The following is a 26,403-nucleotide window of genomic DNA, read 5'->3' as shown; positions in this document are numbered from 1 at the left end:
CATACATTTCAAGTCAGAACATTCTATTCTTGACTCTTATGTGCCAGGTGCCCATATGCAACGCATCTGTGAGGGGGTCCTTGCTATGTGTCAGGTACTGCGCTAGAGACCTCGCCTTCCTTCTTTTCTCCCTTCCTCTTCATTTCTTTGACTTACTCATCGCTCAAAGAATTACTGAACTCCTACTGTGTGTCAGGCACTGTGGTACAGAACTGAATAAAATGTGGTCCCTGTGGCCTTCAAGAGCTCATGCAGCCTAAGAATTTACTAATCTCGTATTGCCCACCCATTAAGTTGCTTCCTTCCAATCTTAAGGGTCACAGAGAAATCACCCCTCAATGCACTTAACTCTAATTGACGCTTTTAGTTGCCTGAGTGGAACTTCTTTGTCCCATCTAAAATGAGATGCCACATTAAGTATGGGCATTAACACAGAGCTTAGTGTTTTTCTGTGGTGGGTCTCTTTGGGGCCTAAGAGATTTCTCTTCAGGCCTTGTACTTCCTATCACTCCTCCTTCATGGCATTCTATATTCACATGACTGCAACTAAATATGTGCTTGAATGCTTTTGTTTTTCCTTTCCATGATACCGATGTTCTAGGTTATGGAGTAACAGATGGCTGAAGGAGCGATGCAGTGGGAGACATCTGCGTCCTGGCTCGTCTGGGCAGTCTGGGCATGAGACCACAGCAAGGAGCACTTCAGCCACTCGATCCCGGGGGCTACTCCACATAAGGTATAGAATCCCCCTGGCTGCGGTGCTGCCATCCTCAAAGAGGTGAGGGAGCTATTCCAAGGACATAGGAAGTAGCAAAACTGATATTCAAAACCAGGTCTATTGGCTACAAAATCTTTCTGCTCTGACTGTTGTGAAGTAGAAAGTCTTCAACAAATACAGAATTTACAATTAAACAACTTTGAAAGGAGGATGGAATTTCATCAGTCTGAAAGCAGTTACATCTGTATTTTCCTAAGCATGACAAGGGATACAGAATTAACATGCAAGAGTTCTTCCGGGTTGCAAAGCATACAGAGTCACACTAACTCATGCAGGGTCAGAGAATCAGGTAACCTGTACCTTGTTCTTCAAGTCAACCAAATAAGAAGTCTTCCTTAACATACTATGTGAACTCACTGCTGCACAAATGGCCATTGCTAGTTAAAGTCTCTAAGACTTAAAGACAAATGAATATGAAGGCTGATGTCACCTCTCCAGCACGTTAATATAGTTTGAGAAAATTTCAGATAATTTACCCTTCAAGTGCTATGTGAAAAATCGGCAATAACTGTAAAATGAATAAATTATGCCATCATTAAACCAATCTCACATTAAACTGTGCCGTTCTTTCAAGAAATTCAAAAGAGTTTCTCATACCATGCACAATGTCACTAAGAGAAATGAAGGTAGGGGAACTCTGTCACCCTTGAATAAGGCTGAAGGAATAACAAGAAATGCCAGGAGTAAGAGGCAGGTTAAGGCCCTGGGAAGCTCTCGTATGGTGAAAACTGTAAAACCTAGAGACAAAAAAGCCTTAGTTAAATTCTGTGTGTGTGTGAGTGCTATGTGGCTTCAGTCATGGCCAACCCTTTGTGACCCTATGGACTGTAGCCTGCCAGGCTACTCTGTCCATGGGGATTCTCCAGGCAAGAATACTGGAGTGGGTTGCCATGCCCTCCTTCAGGGCATCTTCCCGACCCAGGGATCAAACCTGTGTCTCTTATATCTCCTGTATTGGTATCGGGTTCTTTACCACTAGAGCCAGTGGGAAGCCCCAAATTATATTCCAAGCACTGTTATTTAGTGGCTCTGTCTTTTGGGCAAGTTATTTCATCCCTCTGTTTTGTTATGTTCGTACTTTTTGTCCACATCCTATGGCATGTGGGATGTTAGTTCAGTGACTAGGGATCAAACCTGCAACCCCTGCACTGGAAGGTAGAGTCTTAACCACTGGACTGCTGGGGACATCCCCATTTCAGCTCTCTGAACCAATGTATACTTTATCCATACAGGTATTGCGGGATTGAATTTGTTGATGTATCTATCCTCTCAAATTAAAAACTATTTATATTGGCCCTATCTACCCATTCAGATCAGTTCAGTTCAGTTGCTCAGTCGTGTTCGACTCTTTGTGACCCCATGAACTGCAGCACACCAGGCCTCCCTGTCCATCACCAACTCCCGGAGTTCACCTACACCCATGTCCATTGAGTCGGTGATGCCATCCAGCCATCTCATCCTCTGTCGTCCCCTTCTCCTCCTGCCCCCAATCCCTCCCAGCATCAGGGTCTTTTCCAATGAGTCAACTCTTTGCATGAGGTGAACAAAGTATTGGAGTTTCAGCTTCAGTCCTTCCAATAAACATCCAGGACTGATCTCCTTTAGGATGGACTGGTTGGATCTCCTTGCAGTCCAGGGGACTCTCAAGAGTCTTCTCCAACACCACAGTTCAAAAGCATCAATTCTTCAGCGCTCAGCTTTCTTCACAGTCTAACTCTCACATCCATACATGACCACTGGAAAAACCACAGCCTTGACTAGATGGACCTTTGTTGGTAAAGTAACGTCTCTGCTTTTTAATATGCTATCTAGGTTGGTCATAACTTTCCTTCCAAGGAGTAAGTGTCTTTTAATTTCATGGCTGTAATCGCCATCTGCAGTGATTTTGGAGGCCAAAAAAATAAAGTCTGACACTGTTTCCACTGTTTCCCCATCTATTTCCCAAGAAGTGATGGGACTGGATGCAATGATCTTAGTTTTCTGAATGTTGAGCTTCAAGCCAACTTTTTCACTCTTCTCTTTCACTTTCATCAAGATGCTTTTTAGTTCCTCTTCACTTTCTGTCATAAGGGTGGTATCATCTGCATATCTGAGGTTATTGATATTTCTCTGGGCAATCTTGATTCCAGCTTGTGCTTCTTCCATCCCACCGTTTCTCATGATGTACTCTGCATGTAGGTTAAATAAGTAGGGTGTCAATATACAGCCTTGACGTACTCCTTTTCCTATTTGGAACCAGTGTGTTGTTCCATGTCCAGTTCTAACTGTTGCTTCCTGACCTGCGTATAGGTTTCTCAAGAGGCAGGTCAGGTGGTCTGGTATTCCCATGTCTTTCAGAATTTTCTACAGTTTGTTGTGATCCACACAGTCAGAGGCTTTGGTGTAGTCAATAAAGCAGAAATAGATGTTTTTCTGGAACTCTCTTGCTTTTTCTGTGATCCAGGGGATGTTGGCAATTTGATCTCTGGTTCCTCTGCCTTTTCTAAAACCAGCTTGAACATCTGGAAGTTCATGGTTCATGTATTGCTGAAGCCTGGCTTGGAGAATTTTGAGCATTACTTTACTAGCATGTGACATGGATACAATTGTGTGGTAGTTTGAGCATTCTTTGGCATTGCCTTTCTTTGGGATTGGAATGAAAACTGACCTTTTCCAGTCCTGTGGCCACTGCTGAGTTTCCCAAATTTCCTGGCATATTGAGTGCAGCACTTTGACAGCATCATCTTTTGGGATTTGAAATAGCTCAACCGGAATTCCATCACCTCCACTAGCTTTGTTCGTAGTGATGCTTTCTAAGGCCCACCTGACTTCACATTCCAGGATGTCTGGCTCTAGGTGAGTGATCACACCATCGTGATTATCTGGGTCGTGAAGATTTTTTTTTTTTTTTTAATTTTTTATTAGTTGGAGGCTAATTACTTCACAACATTTCAGTGGGTTTTGTCATACATTGATATGAATCAGCCATAGATTTACATGTATTCCCCATCCCGATTCCCCCTCCCACCTCCCTCTCCACCCGATTCCTCTGGGTCTTCCCAGTGCACCAGGCCCGAGCACTTGTCTCATGCATCCCACCTGGGCTGGGGATCTGTTTCACCATAGATAGTATACATGCTGTTCTTTTGAAATATCCCACCCTCACATTCTCCCACAGAGTTCAATAGTCTGTTCTGTATTTCTGTGTCTCTTTTTCTGTTTTGCATATAGGGTTATCGTTACCATCTTTCTAAATTCCATATATATGCGTTAGTATGCTGTAATGTTCTTTATCTTTCTGGCTTACTTCACTCTGTATAATGGGCTCCAGTTTCATCCATCTCATTAGGACTGGTTCAAATGAATTCTTTTTAACGGCTGAGTAATATTCCATGGTGTATATGTACCACAGCTTCCTTATCCATTCATCTGCTGATGGGGTGAAGATCTTTTTTGTACAGTTCTTCTGTGTATTCTTGCCACCTCTTCTTAATATCTTCTCCTTCTGTTAGGTCCCTACCATTTATGTCCTTTATCGAACCCATCTTTGCATGAAATGTTCCCTTGGTATCTCTAATTTTCTTGAAGAGATCTCTAGTCTTTCCCATTCTGTTGTTTTCCTCTATTTCTTCGCATTGATCACTGAGGAAGGCCTTCCTATCTCTCCTTGCTATTCTTTGGAACTCTTCATTCAAATGAGAATATCTTTCCTTTTCTCCTTTGCTTTTCATGTCTCTTCTTTTCACAGCTATTTGTAAGGCCTCCTCAGACAGCCATTTTGCTTTTTTGCATTTCTTTTCCACAGGGATGGTCTTGATCCCTGTCTCCTATACAATGTCACGAACCTCCATCCATAGTTCATCAGGCACTCTGTCTATCAGATCTAGTCCCTTAAATTTACTTCTCACTTCCACTGTAGTCAGTCCTAAAGGAAATCAGTCCTGAATATTCATTGGAAGGACTGATGCTGAAGCTGAAACTCCAATACTTTGGCCACCTGATGCAAAGAACTGACTCCTTGGAAAAGACCCTGATGCTGGGAAAGACTGAAGGCGGGAGGAGAAGGGGGCGACAGAGGATGAGATGGTTGGATGCCATCACAGACTCAATGGACATGAGTGTGAGCGAGCTCCAGGTGTTGGTGACGGACAGGGAAGCCCGGCGTGCTGCTGTCCACGGGGTCACAGACAGTCAGACACGACTGAGCGACTGAAGTGAACTGAACCTATTAGGGTTGTTGTGAGAATCAGGAGAGGCATTAAGTATGAAGACAATATACAAATGGAAAGAGTTACAGAGTTTATTTTCATTCTTGCCATTGCAAAGTAAGGCTTGGAGTTTATAGGAAGAATAAGAAAAAGTCAGACTGGACCCATGAGTAAAATGCACATCATACCATGCCCCCATCCAGTCCAGTGAGTCTGTGATATTCAGAACGCTCGTTCACAGAAAGAACTCTAACAAAAGCAGAACACATGGATGGGACTAGGAAGACGTAGGTACTCTGGCTTAAGTCATGGCCTTAAAATCAAATCATCTTGTGAAATGAAGTCTTGGGCTTGGGATTTCTTGGAAAGGATACTTTTCACATTTATAATTATGAACAGCAGGGAAAAGGACAAGGATGGGAACCTTAAAAAGTAGTACCTATGTATTATTTTCAAAATGAAGCTGCTTTTACACATTTATTGAATACTTTCCCTGTGTTAGGTGAGTCTGTATTCATGGGTTCATTTTGTCCTCACAGCTTCCGAGTCAGGGATCCTTTCACTGTGAAGAGAGTGACTATCGCAGGTAAAAGGGGTGACTTCCGGACCCTGCTCTAGGCAGTGCAGTCCGGCCTCTCCAGGGCATGGAATTGGGACGGGAACTCTGGTGGGCTCTCCTCAGTCTCTCTGTGGGCCTGCCTGGTCTCTGCAGATCCTTCCATCCTGTCGGCGGCTCTTTTCTCTTGCGGCAGACCGACTACTTCCTTGAGCACACGGCAGGGAATGGCTGCCCCACGGCTCTTGAATTTTCAAGTTTTCAATTCAGGTGAGGTTGACCATTATCTTTTAAACGCTAGTTTCTAAATCCAGGGACGATAAGCCAGTTTGGGTCAAGTGTTTACTTCTTGTCCAAACAGTACTCCAAGAAAGGAGCCCTTGGCTCAATCAAGAATTTATGGATGTTTTGCATATAGGGTTGTCGTTACCATCTTTCTAAATTCCATATATATGTGTTAGTATGCTGTAATGTTCTTTATCTTTCTGGCTTACTTCACTCTGTATAATGGGCTCCAGTTTCATCCATCTCATTAGAACTGGTTCAAACAGAAAAAGAGACACGGAAGTACAGAACAGACTTTTGAACTCTGTGGGAGAAGGTGAGGGTGGGATGTTTCGAAAGAACAGCATGTATATTATCTATGGTGAAACAGATCACCAGCCCAGGTGGGATGCATGAGACAAGTGCTCGGGCCTGGTGCACTGGGAAGACCCAGAGGAATCGGGTGGAGAGGGAGGTGGGAGGGGGAATCGGGGTGGGGAATACGTGTAAATCTATGGCTGATTCATATCAATGTATGACAAAACCCACTGAAAAGATAAATAAATAAATAAAGGGAAAAAAAAAAAAGAATTTATGGATGAATGAACGGTGTGTGCCTGCCCTTGCTTATCCTACATCCCTCCCAAGCCTGTTTCCAGGCCATTTAAAAGTTATACGCTATAGTGGTTAACAGCAGAGGTTCTGCTACTTATTAGCTGTGTGGTATTGGGTGAACTACTAGAGCTGCAATTACAGTATTTTGAACATAAAGTGGAGATAAAAATACATGCCTCACAGAGTAATGAGACAGAGAAATACACACACACTGGAATACACATGTGTATATATATGTGTGAGTATATATGTGTGTGTGTGTGTGTATTAATATATACATAAAGCACTTAACATACACACCAAGCATATAATAATTATTTCTACTTCTTTTTCATCATAATCATTCATTGTTAAAATTTTCTTTGAATCTGAGGTTGCCCTTCTGTGGTGACCTCTCTAATTCTAGCAACCCTGCAGTAAATAAGACTTCCATTACAGGATGGAGGAAAAGTCTAAATCTTCAAGGAAGGGGTGTAAAGATTCTTCTACTTTGGAGTGGAAGGATGTGGAAATAATCCTAACCGAATCTTTTCTGGTCAAGGGAGTCTGCTCCTCTGTGATGCCCACACAAGTTTAGGACCCTTCTGGTGAGCCCTGGGTTGGCCTGGATGTGACACAGTAAGATGACCTCAGGTGTCATCTTCACATGTCACAGGAACACAGCTCAGAGTAGAAAGACTGAACTCGTGTTAAAGCTTGGGAGTTACAAATGAAATCCACAATTTCTTCCATTTGTGAAATATGGATAAATGTTACTACCTGTGCTAAAAAAGATAGATGTCATCTGCTATGCTTTATTTTCCTGAGAATTCTTCAAAATACAAAACAAAACAGAAAAAAAATCACTGAGAGTTAGAAGAAAAAAAATCATCCTTTTAGAAATAGATTGTCAAATGCTTTTCCAGAGTTGGTGTCAACATTTAACCTATGAATTAAGAAATTTTCCTTGGAGAGGCTTTAAAAAAGAATGCATTTCAGAGAACTCTTTTTACTGTTAATTTACAATGAGAGCTAATTGTGCCAATCACTATTAATGAAGGGGCTAAAAAACTATCTTGTTTGCCATTTGCCATACCGAGTGAGAGATATTATAAAGCATACCTAATTATCACTGGGCTAAACCTGTGTAAAACTCTGCATTTTTTCCCCATGAAATGCTATCTGCTTAACATGGGTGTGAAGGAAAAGGTATGGTGGTGGTTCATTTTTTACTACATTTCTGCTATTCTGAGAACATTTGCTGCAGAATAACAGCAAAACTGTGCTAAACTGTAGATAAAAGAACAATGACAGATTGCAGTCACTTTAATTCATAAAGAAAACACTCGGAGCCCCTGGGAATGCCAGATCAAGCCACTGGCCCCCAATGACTCTGTGCTAAGTCACAAAGTACATCATACTTTTTTCAGTTTAAACACAAGGGCTAATGGACGTGTAACTTATTTATTTCAAATTCTTCCTTATGAAGCTGGCTCTTCTTTTTTTAGCTCCTTGGAAAACATTGTAATTCCCCTATTCTATAAACACACAAATATAATTGTAAAATGACATCGTTCTGTTTTCATTTAATTACCCCTGAAATGCTTTCTATTTAATATTCATTACTCAAAAGCTAATTTAAAAGAGAAAGAGATGCGACTTATTCAAAAAGATGTACTGTCATTCATAGCAATAGTTATCTAATATACAGAAGTTAATAAAGCAGATTAATCTACAAGTCCCTTTAAGCCATTCTTGAGTTTTGAACAACCGCCTCTTTGACCTTTCACCCTCACGCTGTGCACCAGTAGCAGGTGCCAGCTGCACCGAAATTATGGCTGCGCATTTGAACGCAAAGTCTTTTCTTACTTTGCTTCTGACCAGCAGCTGACCCTGTAGGAGTGATTGTTTCTGGTGCCGGCCTAAAGGCTACATAAGCCAGCAGCAGATAAACAAAAGGCTACATATACCAGCTGCCTTGCCTAAGGGTACCATCCCAGGCTGACACCTCCACTCCTTCTCCAGCGTCCCAAATTGCTCCTTGTTTGTTTCCATACATGCATTTCACCCTTGTTATTTTGTGCAAGAGGCAGGCATAGGAGAAAACCCCCCAAAACAACAACGACAAAAAAACCCCATCCCTTCCCTCGAACTTGACTTTTGAGTATTCCATGTCAAACTGTGCCATTATGATGCTAATCCAGGCCTGATTTAGCAACTTTAATAAGAGGCTAAACCCTCTTGTAATTAGATAATAAAATTTTATTATGTATTTTAATATTAAAAGTCTTAAAATCAAACTCTTCAAATCATATACTGGTACAGAACTAAGGTACTTAAATATCACAGCCCCAGAAAATGGGAGCTTGAAAAAGCACATTGCGGCTAATTTTTCATTCTCAGAAATGTAAACATGGAATTCCTATGTGGTAGCAGTGAAGCTCCAACACTCTTAATTATGTGCAGGGAAGAATGAATCTATTCAAGTATGAAGCAAACTGTACCATTTCCAGCAACAACATGAGATGGTTTTGACAGTTATTTCTTGGATACAAATTACACAAGTATAAAAACAATCCCCATAATGATTAAATGCGGTTATGTACATAGGAGAATACCAGTGCAAATGGTAACATATTTAAATGGTTTTCCTTCATTAAAAAAATTATATATGATATTAAACCATCAATCACTGCTGAAGCACTGGAGTTTAGACGCATTGTCACTGGTTGAAATAAATGACCTGGAGACTGAATTCTGGCTCACTCAATATGGTGTCTTTGCTGTTGCTTAGTCACCCAACTCTCTGCTGGTTTGGGCTACATCTGGTGGATTCTCTCCCTTTCAATTAATAAGGCAAGTTACGCTATCAATGGATTACATCTTTGAACTGTGCTTAGAGGTAGAAAAACACATGTCCTAGTGAAAAAACAAAACAAAACAAAACCACAAATGCTCTCTGTTCTGTCAGCCATTTAGAACAATATTGGAAGTACCTTTTTTTTTTTAACCCACGTAAAATTTTCTTATGTAATTTCAGCAGAGTTATCACATAGTATATAATGATATACTCTTAGCATTACTATTTATTTTGTTAAGTAGTAGTCTATGATTTGATGTCTAAAGTCACTGTCTGCAGACTGCACTTCTAAAAATATTTTTTTGGGTCTTCTGTGCAGACATTCACTGACCATCACAAGGTTTCAGGCTCTGCTAGGTGCGAGGACAACTATCAGGATGGAGGTGATTTTGGGGAGAAAAGGTACTGTGTAAAGGCAATAGGATTATAATACTAATTTGATGATTTATCAGAACAGGTTTCTATTTTAAAATACCATTTTTTGTTACAGGTGAAACAGTCATTCAACAAATATTTCTATAACAAAAATGAAATTAAAAAGGCAAAGATATGGTATATAACAAAGGATTTGGACTAGAATTATCCTTTTAAAGATGAACAGAGAAATGAGTTCATAGTATCAAAGACAAAAGCCACTTTAATTAAAAATTAGTGTTCTATTTTTAAAATCATAAACTTCAACTTTCTAAACGATCTTTAGGGGTAGTGATTGCAAACTCATCATTCTTAAGAGTTTTAGTGCCTTTTGGACTTTTGCTACCTGGCTACTAACTATATACTTCTGTGCAGCCCTGTTCCTCTTTCAGTTCAGTTCAGTCGCTCAGTCGTGTCCAACTCTTTGTGAGCCCATGGACTACAGCACAGCAGGCTTCCCTGACCATCACCAACCCCCAGAGCTTGCTCAAACTCATGTCCATCGAATTGGTGATGCCATCCAACCATCTCATCCTCTGTCGTCCCCTTTTCCTCCTGCCTTCAATCTTTCCCAACATCAGGGTCTTTTCCAGTGAGTCATCTCTTCGCATCAGGTGGCCAAAGTATTGGAGCTTCAGTTTCAGCATTAATCCTTCCAATGAATATTCTGAACTGATTTCCTTTAGGATGGACTGGTTGGATCTGCTTGCAGTCCAAGGGACTCTCAAGAGTCTTCTCCAACACCACAGTTCAAAAGCATCAATTCTTCAGCACTCAGCTTTCTTTATAGGCCAACTCTCACATCCATACACGACTACTGGAAAAATCATAGCCTTGACTAGATCAACCTTTGTTGGCAAAGTAATGTCTCTGCTTTTTAATATGCTGTCTAGGTTGGTCATAGCTTTTCTTCCAAGGAGTAATTGCCTTTTAACTTCATTGCTGCAGACACCATCTGCAGTGATTTTGGAGCCCCTAAAAATAGTCTCTCACTGTTTCCATTGTTTCCCCATCTATTTGCCTTGAAGTGATGGGACTGGATGCACTGATCTTAGTTTTCTGAATGTTGAGTTTTAAGTCAACTTTTAAACTCTCCTCTTTCATGTTCATTAAGAGGATCTTTAGTTCCTCTTCGCTTTCTGCCATAAGGGTAGTGTCATCCGCATATCTGAGGTTATTGATAATTTCTCCTAGCAACACTTATTCCAGCTTGTGCTTCATCCAGTCCAGCATTTCACATGATGTACTCTGCATATAAGTTAAATAAACAGGGTGTCATATACAGCCTTGACATACTCCTTTCCCAATTTGGAACCAGTCTGTTGTTCCATGTCCAGTTCTAACTGTTGCTTCCTGACCTGTATACAGATTTCTCAAGAGGCAGGTCAGGTGGTCTGGTATTCCCATCTCTTTCAGAATTTTCCACAGTTTGTTGTGATCCACACAGTCAGAAGCTTTGGCATAGTCTGTAAAGCAGAAATAGATGTTTTTCTGGAACTCTTGCTTTTTCTGTGATCCAGGGGATGTTGGCAACTTGATCTCTGGTTCTTCCGCCTTTTCTAAATCCAGATTGAACATCTGTAAGTTCACGGTTCACGTACTGTTGAAGCCTGGCTTGGAGAAATTTGAACATCGCTTTGCTAGCATGTGAGATGAGTGCAATTGTGTGGTAGTTTGAGCATTCCTTCGCATTGCCTTTCTTTAGGATTGAAATGAAAACTGACCTTTTCCAGTCCTGTGGCCACTGCTGAGTTTCCCAAATTTGCTGGCATGTTGAGTGCAACACTTTAACAACATCATCTTTTAGGATTTGAAATAGCTCAACCGGAATTCCATCACCTCCACTAGCTTTGTTTGTAGTGACGCTTCCTAAGGCCCATTTGAATTCGCATTCCAGGATGTCTGGCTCTAGATGAGTGATCATACCATCGTGGTTATCTGGGTCATGAAGATATTTTTGGAAAAGTTCTTCTGTGTATTCTTGCCACCTCATCTTAATGTTCTGCTTCTGTTTGGTCCATACTTTTTCTGTCCTTTATTGTGCTCATCTTTGCATGAAATGTTCCCTTGGTATCTCTGATTTTCCTCAAGAGATCTCTAGTCTTTCCCATTCTATTGTTTTCCTCTATTTCTTTGCATTGATCACTGAGGAAGGCTTTCTTATCTCCCTGCTCTTCTTTGGAACTCTGCATTCAGATGGGTGTACCTTTCCTTTTCTCCTTTGACTTTCACTTCTCTTCTTTTCTCAGCTATTTGTAAGGCCTCCTCAGGCAACCATTTTGCCTTTTTGCATTTCTTTTTCTTGGAGATGGTCTTGATCACCACTTCCTGTATAATGTCACAAACCTCCATCCATAGTTCTTCAGGCACTCTATCAGATCGAATCCCTTGAATCTGTCTGTCATTTCCACTGTATGATCGTAAGGGATTTGATTTAGGTCATACCTGAATGGTCTAGTGTGGTGTTCCCTACTTTCTTCAATTTAAGTCTGAATTTTGCAATAAGGAGTTCATGATCTGAGCCATAGTCAGCTCCCAGTCTGTTCCTCTTAGATACTTTAATTTGATCCTGAGTAATTAGATTATACACACACACACACTTGACCAAAGTGAACTTTATTTTTGTCTCAATCTTGCTATTTTGAAAATTAAAAAAAGAAATATTTGTGGGATGTTAGATGAGTTTCATTGCCCCTTTACTGAACCCTTTCTACATGCAAAGATACAACTCAAATGTGATAAAATATCCTCTTTAAGTTTCAGTAAAGACCTAAGTATAGAGTCATATGTAAAAGCAAAATAATGACATCTTTTCAAAACAACAAACTTAAAAAGTATGCTTTAAGAATTATTAAAACAGCAGAGAGAAACAAAAATATCACTGTTACAAGGCCACATAAAAGGGCTGAGAGAAATGTAAGGGGTCATTCATTGAGAGATCGTAGTTCTGAAATTCTCTAAGATTACACAATACAGAGGTGAAAAAGTGGAAACCAAACATACAGTGTTGGCCTGCAGAGTAATTTTCTTTTTCAATCAGTGGCCAACATTTACAAAACCAGATTTCTGGCTTCTCCTTGGGAGGGAATATCAATACATCTGGCAACACTGGGTCTTACCACCTTACAGGGCAACAATTAGCTAGAAGCTGTTTGGAGACTGCCCCCTTTAAACAGGGATGTACACTCAACTCGCTTTCATTACGGTCTACCTCCATCAAGTTTCCTACTTAGCTCTATAGACACCTTAGTCTATGGTACCTTATCTTAACACAATGAAAAGGAGGAGAGGGATGCTCAAAAGAGTCAGTTTCAGACGTGCCAGTGTGAGAGACTCTTAATGACTTTCAGCAGACCTACTGGCACTCAGTGGTAGAAGCCTCCTTTATTTTTTATTTTTTTGCTTCTTAATATTTTCTTATTCTCTCTGTTATTTCCCAGCTTAGTTAAGTATTATTTTCTGGTAATAAATTGTTGACAATGAATTTCTGATAATACATTGTTAGAAAAACAAGCAGAAGTATGTGAGAGTCAGGACAAAGCCCAGAGACATGCAGGCTGTGGGGGTGGATGCACAGCACTTGTCCCTTCCCCACCCTCCTCTCACAGCTGCCATGCCGACTCTGCCCCAGAGAAATCAGGTTAGAGTGCAGCTCAAGAGCTGCCCCAGAGGCGTTACAGCAGGGTAGCAAAGGAGCATCATGCGACAGTTATACTGTTAGACTCTGACCTTCTCACATCCTGCTACACTGTACACCTTCAGTGTCTGGCTACAGAATTAACGACTGGGTATGGGCACAGAGTAAAGATGAAGCTCTGTCAGCTCTGCCTCAGTGATGGGGAAGCCACGGGACTTCTCCACACCAGCTGGCAAAGCAACTTCCCTCTGTCTTGCCCACTGTCTCTTTGGGTCACTGCCCATGTTTCATTTCAGCTGCAGTGCAAAGTTAGGGTATAGGATGACTGCTCTGAATAATTCTACCTTAAGGATGGCCCCTGGGACGACTCAGAAGCTCAACTTGCCTCACTGTAAATGCTTAAAATACAATTACTTCAAGTTAGCAGCCACCAACAAACTATAGCTCTGTGGTTAAGCTGTGTGTGAACTCTGAATGAAATACATCAAGGTACAATTTTAGTTTTTCCATTTATTGACTACATGATCTTATTGACTACTAGTAACTTAGGAAATTACTTAATCTTTTTATGCCTTAGTTATCTGTAAAATGGTGCTCATAATATGACAGGTTCACAGATACTGTGGTGATGAAATCAGACTAAATGCTTATATGTAAAAAGCTTAAGCTTGCCTAGAATATTTTGCCAGTATTATTATTTTCCTTGAAATAAATACAAAGTGCATACATATATTGCTGTGAAGAAGACCATGATTGCAGCAGCATGTGCTGCAATCCATGTTATCCTCTGATCCAGTTGTAAATATTCTTTTTGCATGTGTTTTTTACATCAATCTGCTGTCATATTTTTGGTAATAGCTGCAAATTAACTAGACTGAGCTAGTGGGCCATGAACACTGGAAATGTCAGGATTCACTGGAAATGTCTATAATAACATTAGAAATTTGGTTAATTTTTTAAGAGCATAAGAGACATGAATATATTTCATCTGCTAAAGTATTTCCCACTGTGAGAGTCTTGCTGAGGTTCTATAGGCCCAAATCTCAACATCAGTTAAATATGTGACAGCACTTTCTCCTACTTAGTATTATGGAATGGAATCTTAAGTATGAAAGATGTCTTGTATAGTATGTCAAAATGTTGAGCAATATCGTTTCAATCTAAACACAGAAATGAAAAAAGAGCAGATGATTTCCCTTTTGCTATAATTCACTTTGGGATGCATGTCATGAAGAGCACTATACAAAAGCAATTTTCATTGATTGACTGACTGATTGAGGAACAGGGTGACTGTTCTCTCCAGCTTACGTCCCTACTGAAGTATCTGAAGTATGATTCTTATAACTCCTGACAGCTCTTCACAATTTGTAGTTAAATGCTAGGTTAGCACAAAGGGGGAAGGAGGGTGAGAGAGAAAGGATTATAATTAGAACTTTTTCTGGTTTTTAGTGCAGCTCACTTGAGTCAGATAGTTAAACAGAAGAGGTTAAGATAAATTCAAACCTAAATGTTCTAATTTCTCCATTCAGCATATTTAAATTTTAGAGAACATAATTGCTAAAAATACACTGTTAATAAGTTAATGGTATAATTGAATCAGTAATACTGACCATTGTATAATTCTTGTTCTATTTCTATGTAAGTTGCTACTCCTTCTAGAATATTTAGTTTTAATAGAAGTTCTGATTTAGAGAAACATTCAACATCAGTGTCCTATTCTTATAATCTGAAAGAGAATGAGTCACATCTTTGAAATGCCTCTCTAATTTGTATAAAACATGCTCTTTCATTTACCTAATTTGGATAGATCTTTCTTTCACTTTGTGATATAACTAAATGAACGCTGATCTATGAGTTATATATGCAAATACTTAACATGACCAGGGATAAAACTGAAAACACTTCACACAAAAATCTTATGTTCCAAATTATTGTAACAGATCCATGTGTAATCCCTGTTACTACTGGCCTGTTCTTAAAATTTTAGTTTATCTTTCTAATGACATAAAAGCATGGGGAGCTTTTTTTGCTAATATACCTAAATTAGGTTTTTCTCAGTTGTTAAGTTAAAGCAATGCTGGTTAGACAATAATTCTTACTTGAAATAGATTCACTTAATTATAATAGATCTTTATTCTAATAATGGACTAAATTTAATGCTTGAAAATTTAGATTTGTTTGCAAAATATGGAAGACGGCTTATTTGGAGAATGCTTTTTAAAAACCCCGAAGAGCTAAAGCCAGGTAGCAGGTCATAACAAACACATTTTCAGGGGAGAGGCACTTGCAATGCCTTCCCCCAGCAGCTGCACACAAACGGCAAGGCCTTAAGTGTCAGAAAGGCTTTCACGTAGGTTCATGCTTCACTTGCTGTGGAAGCTGGAGGAGATAACTTCTGCAATTTAGAACTGACACTCTTCATGTAATTATGCTTCCAGCAATATAGGTCCAGGTTGGGGGGGAGGGGAAACAGTTCAAACTAGTAAATAATTGCAGTATCATTGCATCAGTTTAGTTTAAAGAGCTGACAAACCCTCTCTAAACTCTAAGCACAATTAGTCATTAGGGTCTAGTTTTTCAGCACTGTTAAGCAATTTGTAACCCATTCCTTTTAATAGGGTTAGGCATTACTTAACCGACACAGATGCCTTGAAAACTGAAACCCTGAGTTATGAAGCAGCAACCTTGTTCATTACCTTCTCTGATAGGCAAATCATCTATAAAAACAGCATTTAATGGGCAACCAATGAATAATCAATGGCTCACTTTTCATCTGAGTGTGAAAATGAGAATAATCTAATATAAATTCCCTCTGGTAAGAGGCTGAATCTTGGATTCTGCTGCTCTTCAGGGTTGATTTATAAGGTCTTGGAAAGCTGATGTAAACAGATGATCAATGGGACCCATCCTTGCTCATAATAACCCCCAACTGGCCCACTCCCTCTTTTCCAAGTCTATCCCTTCAGGCTATTAGCTCTGTCCAGCTAATTCTTCCCACTACTTCTGCCTGCTGCTCTTACTCTGGCCATCCGTTCAGTCCAGCCGACTCAGAAGTAATTTTATACGCAGCAGAGAGCGGGTGGAATTGATTTTTCACTCAGTGCTCAGTTCCCATCTGAATAATTATCAATTTTACTGCCTCATAAAGGGAAGAGTCAAAATTTCAAATCAATTCAAAAGAGCTTTTGAGACGACAGAAACTGTGCATAAGAATAGAGGTCAAAGTTGTCAGTGACCTAAGGAGATGATGTCAGATACTACTATACCCAACAGTTGACATCAGAGGCACTCAAGATGATATAACCTAGTGCTAATGCAAATCATATTTATGCTGACTACCAGAAACCAGTCATTAATATTTAAAATGCTATCTGAGAGCCTACATTCCAAATAAATAGAATGCATTCCACTGTTAATAAAGATATATCACTACTTAGTCAAATGCTATAAAGTAAAGGATTACCAAGTATTATTAACACATAGAAATTACTTAAACCAACAAACACATGATAATTCTGAGTAAAGACAAACATGATTGTCCTTTGCACAACAACATTACTTGTTCTGCACAGTCTGATGGCATTTGTCCAGGACCATGGCCTATTGATTTTTGCTAAAATTTTCTACCCACTTAAAAGTTCCTGCCAAAGTTTATGGGACAACATGACGATCACGGTGAATACTGGCAGGTGGAGGACTTGTCGCCTGCCAGGGTGAGGCTGGGGGTGGTCTTGACTCCTGGCCAGTCCATGGGTATTTATTTTCTCCACCGGCTGGCTACATGCTTTAATTCTGTGGTTCTCGGCCTTCTCATGAAACACCTGAGTGCTGTGACACACTCCCAGCAGAACCAGTGGCTACTGCAGATGGGTGGATAAGGAGAGGTGTATCCAAATCCTGACAGAATGTGTATTCTGAAGAGGCACTCTGGCTGAATCTGAGACCTTATCCCTGCCGACTAGTCCCCTGAGAATAAATGGTGTAAATAAGTTGTAAGGACTTCAGTTTTTGAGCCAAAAAGACCTTGGTTCACATTCCACTTTCCAGTTGATCTCTCTGTGCTTCAATTTATTCAACTGTAAAATGGGGATGACAATATACCCACATTTCATGGTTGTTGTGGGGTCTAAATGAGGAGACGTCCCTGAGAGTCCTCTCCTACTGCCATCACTGTACTAATCAGTTAGCGTACAGTTAGGGACTGGTCTCTCCTTCCCACCTGGCAGGAAAAACTTACGAGGAGAAATTATGTCTTTTGGATCTTAACAGCTCTTGCACCTTGTACATAGAAGGTCCTCAGTAAATGAGCTACCTTCCTCCTGCTTAATCACCAACATGTTTTGTAACAATTTCAGGATCATACCAAACAGTTGCAGCCTTTTGCTTATTTACACAAAATCTTCATCCACACCTTCTTGAAGGAAATTAACTGGTTAACTGAAACATCACCACAAATAAAGTTTACATAATTTCATTTAAGTATTAGCAAAAAATGACAGCCAGGAAGAAAACCTCTTCCTTGGCTTTCTTATTCATTTTCATCATTTATTTACTCAGACTGACATTTTCTGCTGATTGCAGGTGACTTATTTGCTGGCTAACAACCATGTTCAAGTGTTTACATTTGCAAACCACAGACTATTATGGCGATAGTTTGGCAAAATAACACACCTGGAAGCAGTATAAAGATATCATTTCCCAAATTTAGTAGAATGGGAAAATATCATAGTGATGCTATCTCCATAGCAAAATGGTATTACTCTCTTTGAAATGTTTCTGGCATATATATTATGTTTATCTTTATGCATGATGTTACTGTGATTTGTAGAAGTGAGTTTTTATAAAGAACATTAAACTTAGACCTAATTCATATTAGCTAGTCAGAAAACATTTGAAAATTAACAAACCTGGCTTTATCACTTATTATTTAAATGTTTTTGGGAATATGACCCATCTGAATCTTGATTTCTCATCTAAAAACGGGGAAAATGACCCAGCAGGTCCCCTGGCACAGACCAGGAGCCCAGCAAATGGTAGCTTCTCACCACACCAGAGTATGCACAAGGCAAACCTAAGAGGACGCTATTAGAGGTTCCAGGAAACAAATCAGAGGTTGACTGTTGCTAGTTCCGGCTTTGACTTTTACTCAGTATTTCTCTCGTCTCTGAAAGTGCTATCCTCTTTCTGAATACTAGCTTCACTGCGCGAGATGCGTGAATTAGAGATTTGCTGAGGGCAGGTAATCCTGAGGCCAACTATCCTACTTACAGGGAAAATACTCCTAGAGGAGAACCAGGAAAGGGTCTTGGCAAGACCAGTTGCTCTAAGGTATTCAGAGACCAGATTGGCTTCGGGGAAACTCTTATCTCTTAAGCTAGGTGAACAACCACTATTTACCTGCTGCAGGACCTCTGGATTTTGCTGCATAAAATGTAACAGTCTCTGACCAGCCTGGGTAGCCTCTCGGCATCGAAGTGATTTCTTGCCCTCTTTTGCTATGTGCTTGAAGAGGTAGGTGACGATGTAGTCTAAACTGGTACAGCAGCTGGAGGAGACGACTGTATCTGTGTGAACAACAAATGAGAATTCACTTGTATGACTAAAGTGTTTATGTCATCTCACTCTAATGCCTAAATTAAAAAACAATTTCTGGTTTCAAAGCACTTTTATCAAACTGTAAACTCTTTGAGGATTTTTGCTTTGCTTATCTCTTTTAAACCCAATGTCAACTACAGGACTTCACATAGAGCTACATGAGTAAGTAAATGATTCCTCGATTGCATTGGACAGAATTTTCCATATGTGACCTTAATGACCTTCTGTTCGATTTAAGTGTCTTTATGAAATATCTACATGGTGCAAAGTGCTCTGTTTCAGGGGAAACTGGGTGTAAACTTGGCACAAAGTACTTTGCTTCAGGGAAACCCTCGCCCTTGTATCAAAGAGACCATGATTTAGACATAAGCCGCTGGAGAACAGTGCTGTGTAGAAATGAGGATCACACTGCTCTGAAAATTTTGAGAGAGATACTGAATTTAGATGAGGATCAAGGAGGGTTTGGTGAAGGAGGTAGCACCTGAGATGGGCTGGGAAAAGTTATTTCAGTTAAACATAAGGAAGGACATTTTTCAAATGGAGAGATTAGCACAGTATACATAATATGGTGAGAAGGTATGGATTTTGAAGCCAGAATTTCAATCTAGTTTCAAATTCCATCTTTTTCAGCTACTTGCTGTGTGTTATTGTGAAGGAGCCATTACGCTTTCTCATCATTTGTAAAATATGTTGCAGAGCTGAATGAGGAGAAAAATAACTAGAAATCCTCACAGTAAAAATAACTGATATTTATTGAGAGCTTACTATGTTTAATTAACAACACGAGTACCTAGAGGGTATTATGCTAAGTGAAATAAGTCAGACAGAGAAAGCTAAACACCATATGAGTTCACTTATATGTGAAACCTAAAGGAAAAAAAAAAAACAAATGAACAAAGATGACAAAAGAGAAACAGTCATAGATGCAGAGAGCCAACAGGTGGTTGCCAGGGGAGACGGGTATGGGAGGAATGAGAGAAATAGGTGACGGAGACCAAGAGGTCCAAACTTTCAGTAACAAAATGAGTCCCGGGTATAAACTGTACAGTGCGGAGAATATAGCCAATAATATCTTAGTAGATTGACAGATGGTAACTAGACTCCATAGTATTTTACCACCATGTAATGTTTAGAAATATTGAATGACTATGTTGGGTACCAGACGCTAACACAGCGCTGTAGGGCAATTATACTTTAAAAACAAACAAACTCACAGAAGAAGAAATCATATCTGTGGTTATCAGAGGTAGCTGGTTAGCAGGAGGGGAAACTGGATGAGGGTGGTCAAGTGGTATAAGTAACACTGCTGTATATTATATATGAAAGTTAGAGTATATCCTATGAATACCCATCACAAGGATGAGTATTATATTTTTAACTATATGGGATGATAAATGTGATAAATGATAGATGATAAATACCAAACTTATTGTGGTAATCATTTTGGGATATATATAAGTCAAATCATTATGTTATACACCTTAAATTTGTACAGTGTCAATTATGTCTCAGAAAAACTGGAAGGAGAAAAATATGGTAGTTATTACTAATTTCCCTTATGGTATATTTAGGGGGTAGGACTTATGGTTTGAGTAAAAGAATGTGTAGAAGAATCGTAAGAGAGTAGGCTGACAGAAAAGTTTGGGATCTTCCTTGAGGGCATCCAGTAGTGGCTCGCACATTTACATATAATCTGAAAGGCAACAGAGATGTTAGTGAAAGGTTATTTTTCTTTTGGCAAGTAAGTGTCACTAAATAACACTAAATGACATGTACACTAAATAACATTTCATATACTCTAACAACCACTTCTCTACATAGTAGGTACTGTTATTTGCACTTTTCTAATGAGAAAAATGAAGCTCAGAGATAGCTTATCCAAAGGTCATAGTTTTGATTTAGAGCAACACACTGCCCAGATTTTTTTTTTGGCTAATAGTAATGTATGGACACAATTCTGGGGGATTTATGATTAGCAACAGAAACAGCAAGACAAACAATTAAAAACACGATGGGCCTCAAAAAAATGGTAAATATAGTAGATTCAGAATAGATTGGGAGAGTAGGGCTGGAAGTAGCAGATTATAAACTTCTAAGGCATTAGTTACTTTCTTATTCATTTTACTCATCTCTAAAATGCTGAGACACGTGTGTGCTTGTCACAGATGAGAAATGAAACATCAGTTGATTTAACTAAAGAATAGGTAGCAGCAGTGCTTAGTCGTGTCCGACCCTTTGCAACCCCTCGGATTGTAGCCCACCAGGCTCCTCTGTCCATGGAATTCTCCAGGCAAGAATACTGGAGTGGGTTGCCATTCCCTTCTCCAAAGAATGGGTAGACAAAGCTACTCTGAGAAAGTTTTTTTTTTTTTTTTTCAGGCCTTGAGTTCTGTTTAGTAATAATACTAGAATCAATGTAACACTACAGTGTAAAAATTCTCTCACACACATTGTTTTAAGTGAAATAACATAGTAAATAGAGGTAGGTTTGGGGCCAAGTTCTGAAATATAGACAGAAGTACACGTTTCAAATAGAGGACAATGGTAGCTGATATAGAACCATGAGGGGTTGAATGAATGTCTAAAAGATGGGCATGGACTATAGGTTTGGGAAGCTGTGGAGCTATAGGCTTTTAAGAAAGGAGCTTTTGTTTCCTCCTATAGTGATGGCATTTGACTGATTATTTTTCTCTCCCCACCTAACTGGGTTACTTTGCAGAAAAGGAAGTTTGGTTTTACTAATATAACCCTGGGAAGTAGTATATAATGTAGTAGAAAATTTTTAGGCCTACAAGTCAGGCACAGATTTGTTGAACCTGTTTGCTTTTCTCTTTTCCTTCATATTTCTGCCTTTGAAGTCCCAACTGTGAAAGCAAATGGATTAAGTAACTTAACATCTTCAAAAGGAAGCAAGCAGGAAATAGATATGCTTCCCCTCACTAGTGAAAAGCGATATGCTATCAATCATACAAAAATTATCAAGACTTCACATAGATTTGGTGACCACATGCCATGCAGGTTGCATTAAAAGGTTCCAATCTACTGAGTCAGCTATGAAAAAGCCAGGTAAACACTTTAGACATGAAGGTTGGAGCATATAACCATGCAATAAAAGCAAGAAGAGCTTCCATTATGGCTGATTTATTGTTGGGGGCTTTGAAAAGGATAGATGATATTTCAGGGTAGATTGAAAAGTGTGGAATCATAAGGATCATGGACCATTTTATCAAAGAAAGAATGAATAGTGCTGAGGATTATGTATTATTATTGGTCTTCTTTATTTGCAGCTGAAGCTATTGCGTGAGATTCAAATAATGAAACTCTCCTGAAATAAAAGAATGGGCAGAAGTCATGAATTTTCGTCTTTTCTCCTAGCTCTTGGTGTTGACAGTCCATGTTTTGGCAATTGTGGACAGAGTGTTTACGCCCGACAGGCACTGTGTCCTCTCCAGCAACTTGCTATCTAGCACTGAAACCACCACAGGCCCCTTCTCTTCTGCAACTGGCCTCCCAAGGGAGCGCAGGCATCCTCAGCAGCCCCCGTGTTCACCAAGACTATCGCAGAAAGCCGCTCGGAAATATTAACTCTGTAGGAAAGAGTTGCTTAACTGAGACTCAGAAGAATGACAATGGGTTGAACTGAAATTTGGCTTTGACTCAAAATTTCTCATCATAGCAGAGGGGGGTGTGAAGTGAAGTGAAATCGCTCAGTCGTGTCCGACTCTTTGCGACCCTGTGGACAGTAGCCCACTAGGCTCCTCCATCCCTGGGATTCTCCAGGCAAGAATACTGGAGTGGGTTGCCATTTCCTTCTCCAGGGGATCTTCCCGATCCAGGGATTGAACCTGGGTCTCCCGCATTGTAGGCAAACGCTTTACCATCTGCACCACCAGGGAAAATATGGTGTGAGAGGCAAATTCAGAAACAAAGGTCTATTTGGGTGATGCAGCAGTTTAGAGTTGAATCTGTCTTCTAGATTGACTACTGAAGATTCAATTTGACTATATGAAGATTCAATTTCACCTCTGTAAAATGTGCTTACTACCACCTACTTTGTTTTGAGAAATTAAAGATTAGAGAGAGAAACTGTGTAAAGTTTGTAACATAGTGCCCAACTCTAGTAGATTTCTCCCTTTTCACCCCCCCATTTATTTTCCTGGCTATTTCAATTCCTGAAACACCAAATCTGTCATTCAATTTAGCGAATCCGTATCTTTCTTCTCTTTTTAGCATGTTTTTGGTGGGAGAAACTAAAGAAGAAGGCCTCTAAGTTTCTAAACATTCATGGAATGTTTTACTTCTTTATTACATTTATAACATTAACTCCAATTCAAGAACATGCTCATAACAACACATATTCTTTATTAATAATGAAAATTTTAATAATAATGAACTTGATTAGGGTAATTTCTGATGGTTTCTAGTGGGCTTTCACTTGCCCCCATCTTTTCCTGTTTTGCCTTCTGTGCCATCCTTTGCTTTCTTGGAATGCAACCCCATCCCTGTCATGGCTCATTTTCAGAGGCTTTCCCTGATCACTTCTAAAAAAGCCATAGAACCATTCCCTATTCATTATTTTAAGTCTTGTTTAGCACTTATGATGATTTGATATTTTCTTATGTGTGTGTGTTTACTGTTATCTCTCATCCCTAGAATACAAATTTCACATTAGTGGAGACCTTACCTGTCTTATTCTCTTCAGTACTATCAAGATCTAGAATGGAACCTGGTACATAGCATGTGCACTGCTGATATTTATTAAATGAATGAGTTGAGAACCATTATTAAGAGTGGATTTTTGTAAGCCCTGTGCTGGCCTCTACAAGAGTATGGGGGTAGGTAATAGGGGTGGTTTCCCCCTCAGTCAATCTCTCCCATCAGGAAGCTTCCATAAGCCTCCTATCCTTATCCATCAGAGGGCAGAAAGAATGAAAACCACAATCACAAGAAACTAACCAAACTGATCACATGGGCCACATCCTTGTCTAACTCAATGAAACTATGAGCCATGCCGTGTAGGGCCATCCAAGACGGACGGGTCATGGTGGAGAGTTCTGACAAAATGTGGTCCACTGCAGAAGGGAATGGCAAACCACTTCAGTATTCTTGCCTTGAGACCCTCATGAACAGTATGAAAAGGCAGAAAGACAAGACACTGAAAGATGAACTCTCCAAGTTGATAGGTGCCCAAATATGCTACTGGAGAAGAGTGGAGAAATAACTCCAGAAAGAATGAAAAGAGGAGCCAAAGAGAAAACAACACCCAGTTGTGGATGTGACTGGTGATGGAAGTAAAATCTGATGCTGTAAAGAGCAATATTGCATAGGAACCTGCAATGTTAGGTCTGTGACTCAAGGTAAATTAGAAGTGGTCAAACAGGAGATGGCAAGAGTGAACATCAACATTTTAGGAATCAGTGAACTAAAAAGGACTGGAATGGGAGAATTTAACTCAGATGACCATTATATCTACTACTGAGGGCAAGAATCCCTTAGAAGAAATGGAGTAGCCCTCATAGTCAACAAGAGTCAGAAATGCAGTACTTGGGTGCAATCTAAAAAATGATCTCTGGTCATTCCCAAGGCAAAGCATTCAATATCACAGTAATCCAAGCCTATGCCCCAAGCACTAATGCTGAAGAAACTGAAGTTGAATGGCTCTATGAAGGCCTTGTAGGCCTTCATAACACCAAAAAAAGATGTCCTTTTCATCATCAGGGACTGGAATGCAAAAGTAGAAAGTCAAGAGATACCTGGAGTAACAGGCAAGTTTGGCCTTGGAGTACAAAATGAAGCAAGGCAAAAGCTAACAGAGTTTTGCCAAGAGAACACCCTGGTCATAGCTAACACCCTCTTCCAACAACACAAGAGACAACTCTACACAAGGACATCACCAGAAGGTCAACACCGAAATCAGATTGATTATTCTTTGCAGCCGAACATGGAGAAACTCTATATGGTCAAGAAAAATAAGACTGGGAGCTGACAGCGGCTCAGATCATGAACTCCTTATTGCAAAGTTCAGACTTACATTGAAGAAAGTAGGGAAAACCACACTAGACCATTCAGGTATGACCTAAATCAAATCCCTTACGATTACACAGTGGAAGTGAGAAATAGATTCAAGGGATTTGATCTGATAGACAAAGTGCCTGATGAACTATGGATGGAGGTTCATGACATTGTACAGGAGGTGGTGATCAAGACCATCCTCAAGCAAAAGAAATGAAAAAAGGCAAAATGGTTGTCTGAGGAGGCCTTACAAATAGCTGAGAAAAGAAGAGAAGTGAAAGTCAAAGGAGAAAAGGAAAGGTACACCCATCTGAATGCAGAGTTCCAAAGAAGAGCAGGGAGATAAGAAAGCCTTCCTCAGCGATCAATGCAAAGAAATAGAGGAAAACAATAGAATTGGAAAGACTAGAGATCTCTTGAGGAAAATCAGAGATACCAAGGGAACATTTCATGCAAAGATGAGCACAATAAAGGACTGAAATGGTATGGACCTAACAGAAGCAGAACATTAAGATGAGGTGGCAAGAATACACAGAAGAACTGTACAAAAAAGATCTTTATGATCCAGATAATCAAGCTGGTGTGATCACTCACCTAGAGTCAGACCTCCTGGAATGTGAAGTCAAGTGGGCCTTAGGAAGCATCATTATGAACAAAGCTAGTGAAGAGGATGGAATTCCAGTTGAGCTATTTCAAATTCTAATGATGTTGTTAAAGTGTTGCACTCAACATGCCAGCAAATTTGGAAAACTCAGCAGTGGTCACAGGACTGGAAAAGATCAGTTTTCATTCCAATCCCAAAGAAAGGCAATGCCAAAGAATGCTCAAACTACCATACAATTACACTCAAGTTACACAATAGCAAAGTAATGCTGAAAATTCTCCAAGCCAGGCTTCAACAATACGTGAACTGAGAAATTCCAGATATTCAAGCTGGATTTAGAAAAGGCAGAGAAACCAGAGATCAAATTGCCAACATCCCCTGGATCACAGAAAAAGCAAGACAGTTCCAGAAAAACATCTATTTCTGCTTTATTGACTATACCAAAGCCTTTGACTGTGTGGATCACAACAAACTGTGGAAAATTCAAGAGATGGGAATACCAGAGCACCTTACCTGCCTCCTGAGAAATCTGTATGCAGGTCAAGAAGCAACAATTAGAACCGGACATGGAACAATGGACTGGTTCCAAATTGGGAAAGGTGTATATCAAGGCTGTAATTGACACCTTGTTTATTTAACTTATATGCTGAGTACATCATGTGAAATGCTGGGCTGGATGAAGCACAAGCTGGAATCAATATTGCTAGGAGAAATATCAATAACCTTGATATGCAGATGATACCACCCTTTTGGCAGAAAGTAAAGAGGAACTAAAGAGCCTTTTGATGAAAATGAAAGAGCAGAGTGAAAAAGTTGACCTAAAACTCAACATTCAAAAACCTAAGATCATTGCATCCAGTCCCATTACTTCAAGGCAAATAGATGGGGAAACAATGGAAACA

General features: G+C 39.8%; 1 protein-coding gene across 4 annotated transcripts in view; it reads right to left on the bottom strand.

Annotated features, from left to right (window-relative positions):
* Positions 1–26,403, bottom strand: part of RANBP17 (RAN binding protein 17) — a 345,605-nt gene that overhangs the window by 15,714 nt on the left and 303,488 nt on the right. For all 4 annotated transcript variants that reach the window (XM_043887360.1, XM_043887363.1, XM_043887361.1 and 1 more), the window contains one exon: positions 18,688–18,854. In XM_043887360.1, coding sequence (XP_043743295.1) covers positions 18,688–18,854 — 167 coding nt within the window. The remainder of the gene's footprint in view (positions 1–18,687; positions 18,855–26,403) is intronic.

The sequence above is a fragment of the Cervus elaphus genome, chromosome 25 (assembly GCF_910594005.1).
Source record: "Cervus elaphus chromosome 25, mCerEla1.1, whole genome shotgun sequence".
Lineage (NCBI taxonomy): Eukaryota > Metazoa > Chordata > Mammalia > Artiodactyla > Cervidae > Cervus > Cervus elaphus.
Note: the sequence above shows the minus strand (reverse complement) of the source record. Positions and strands in the feature narration are given on the sequence as shown.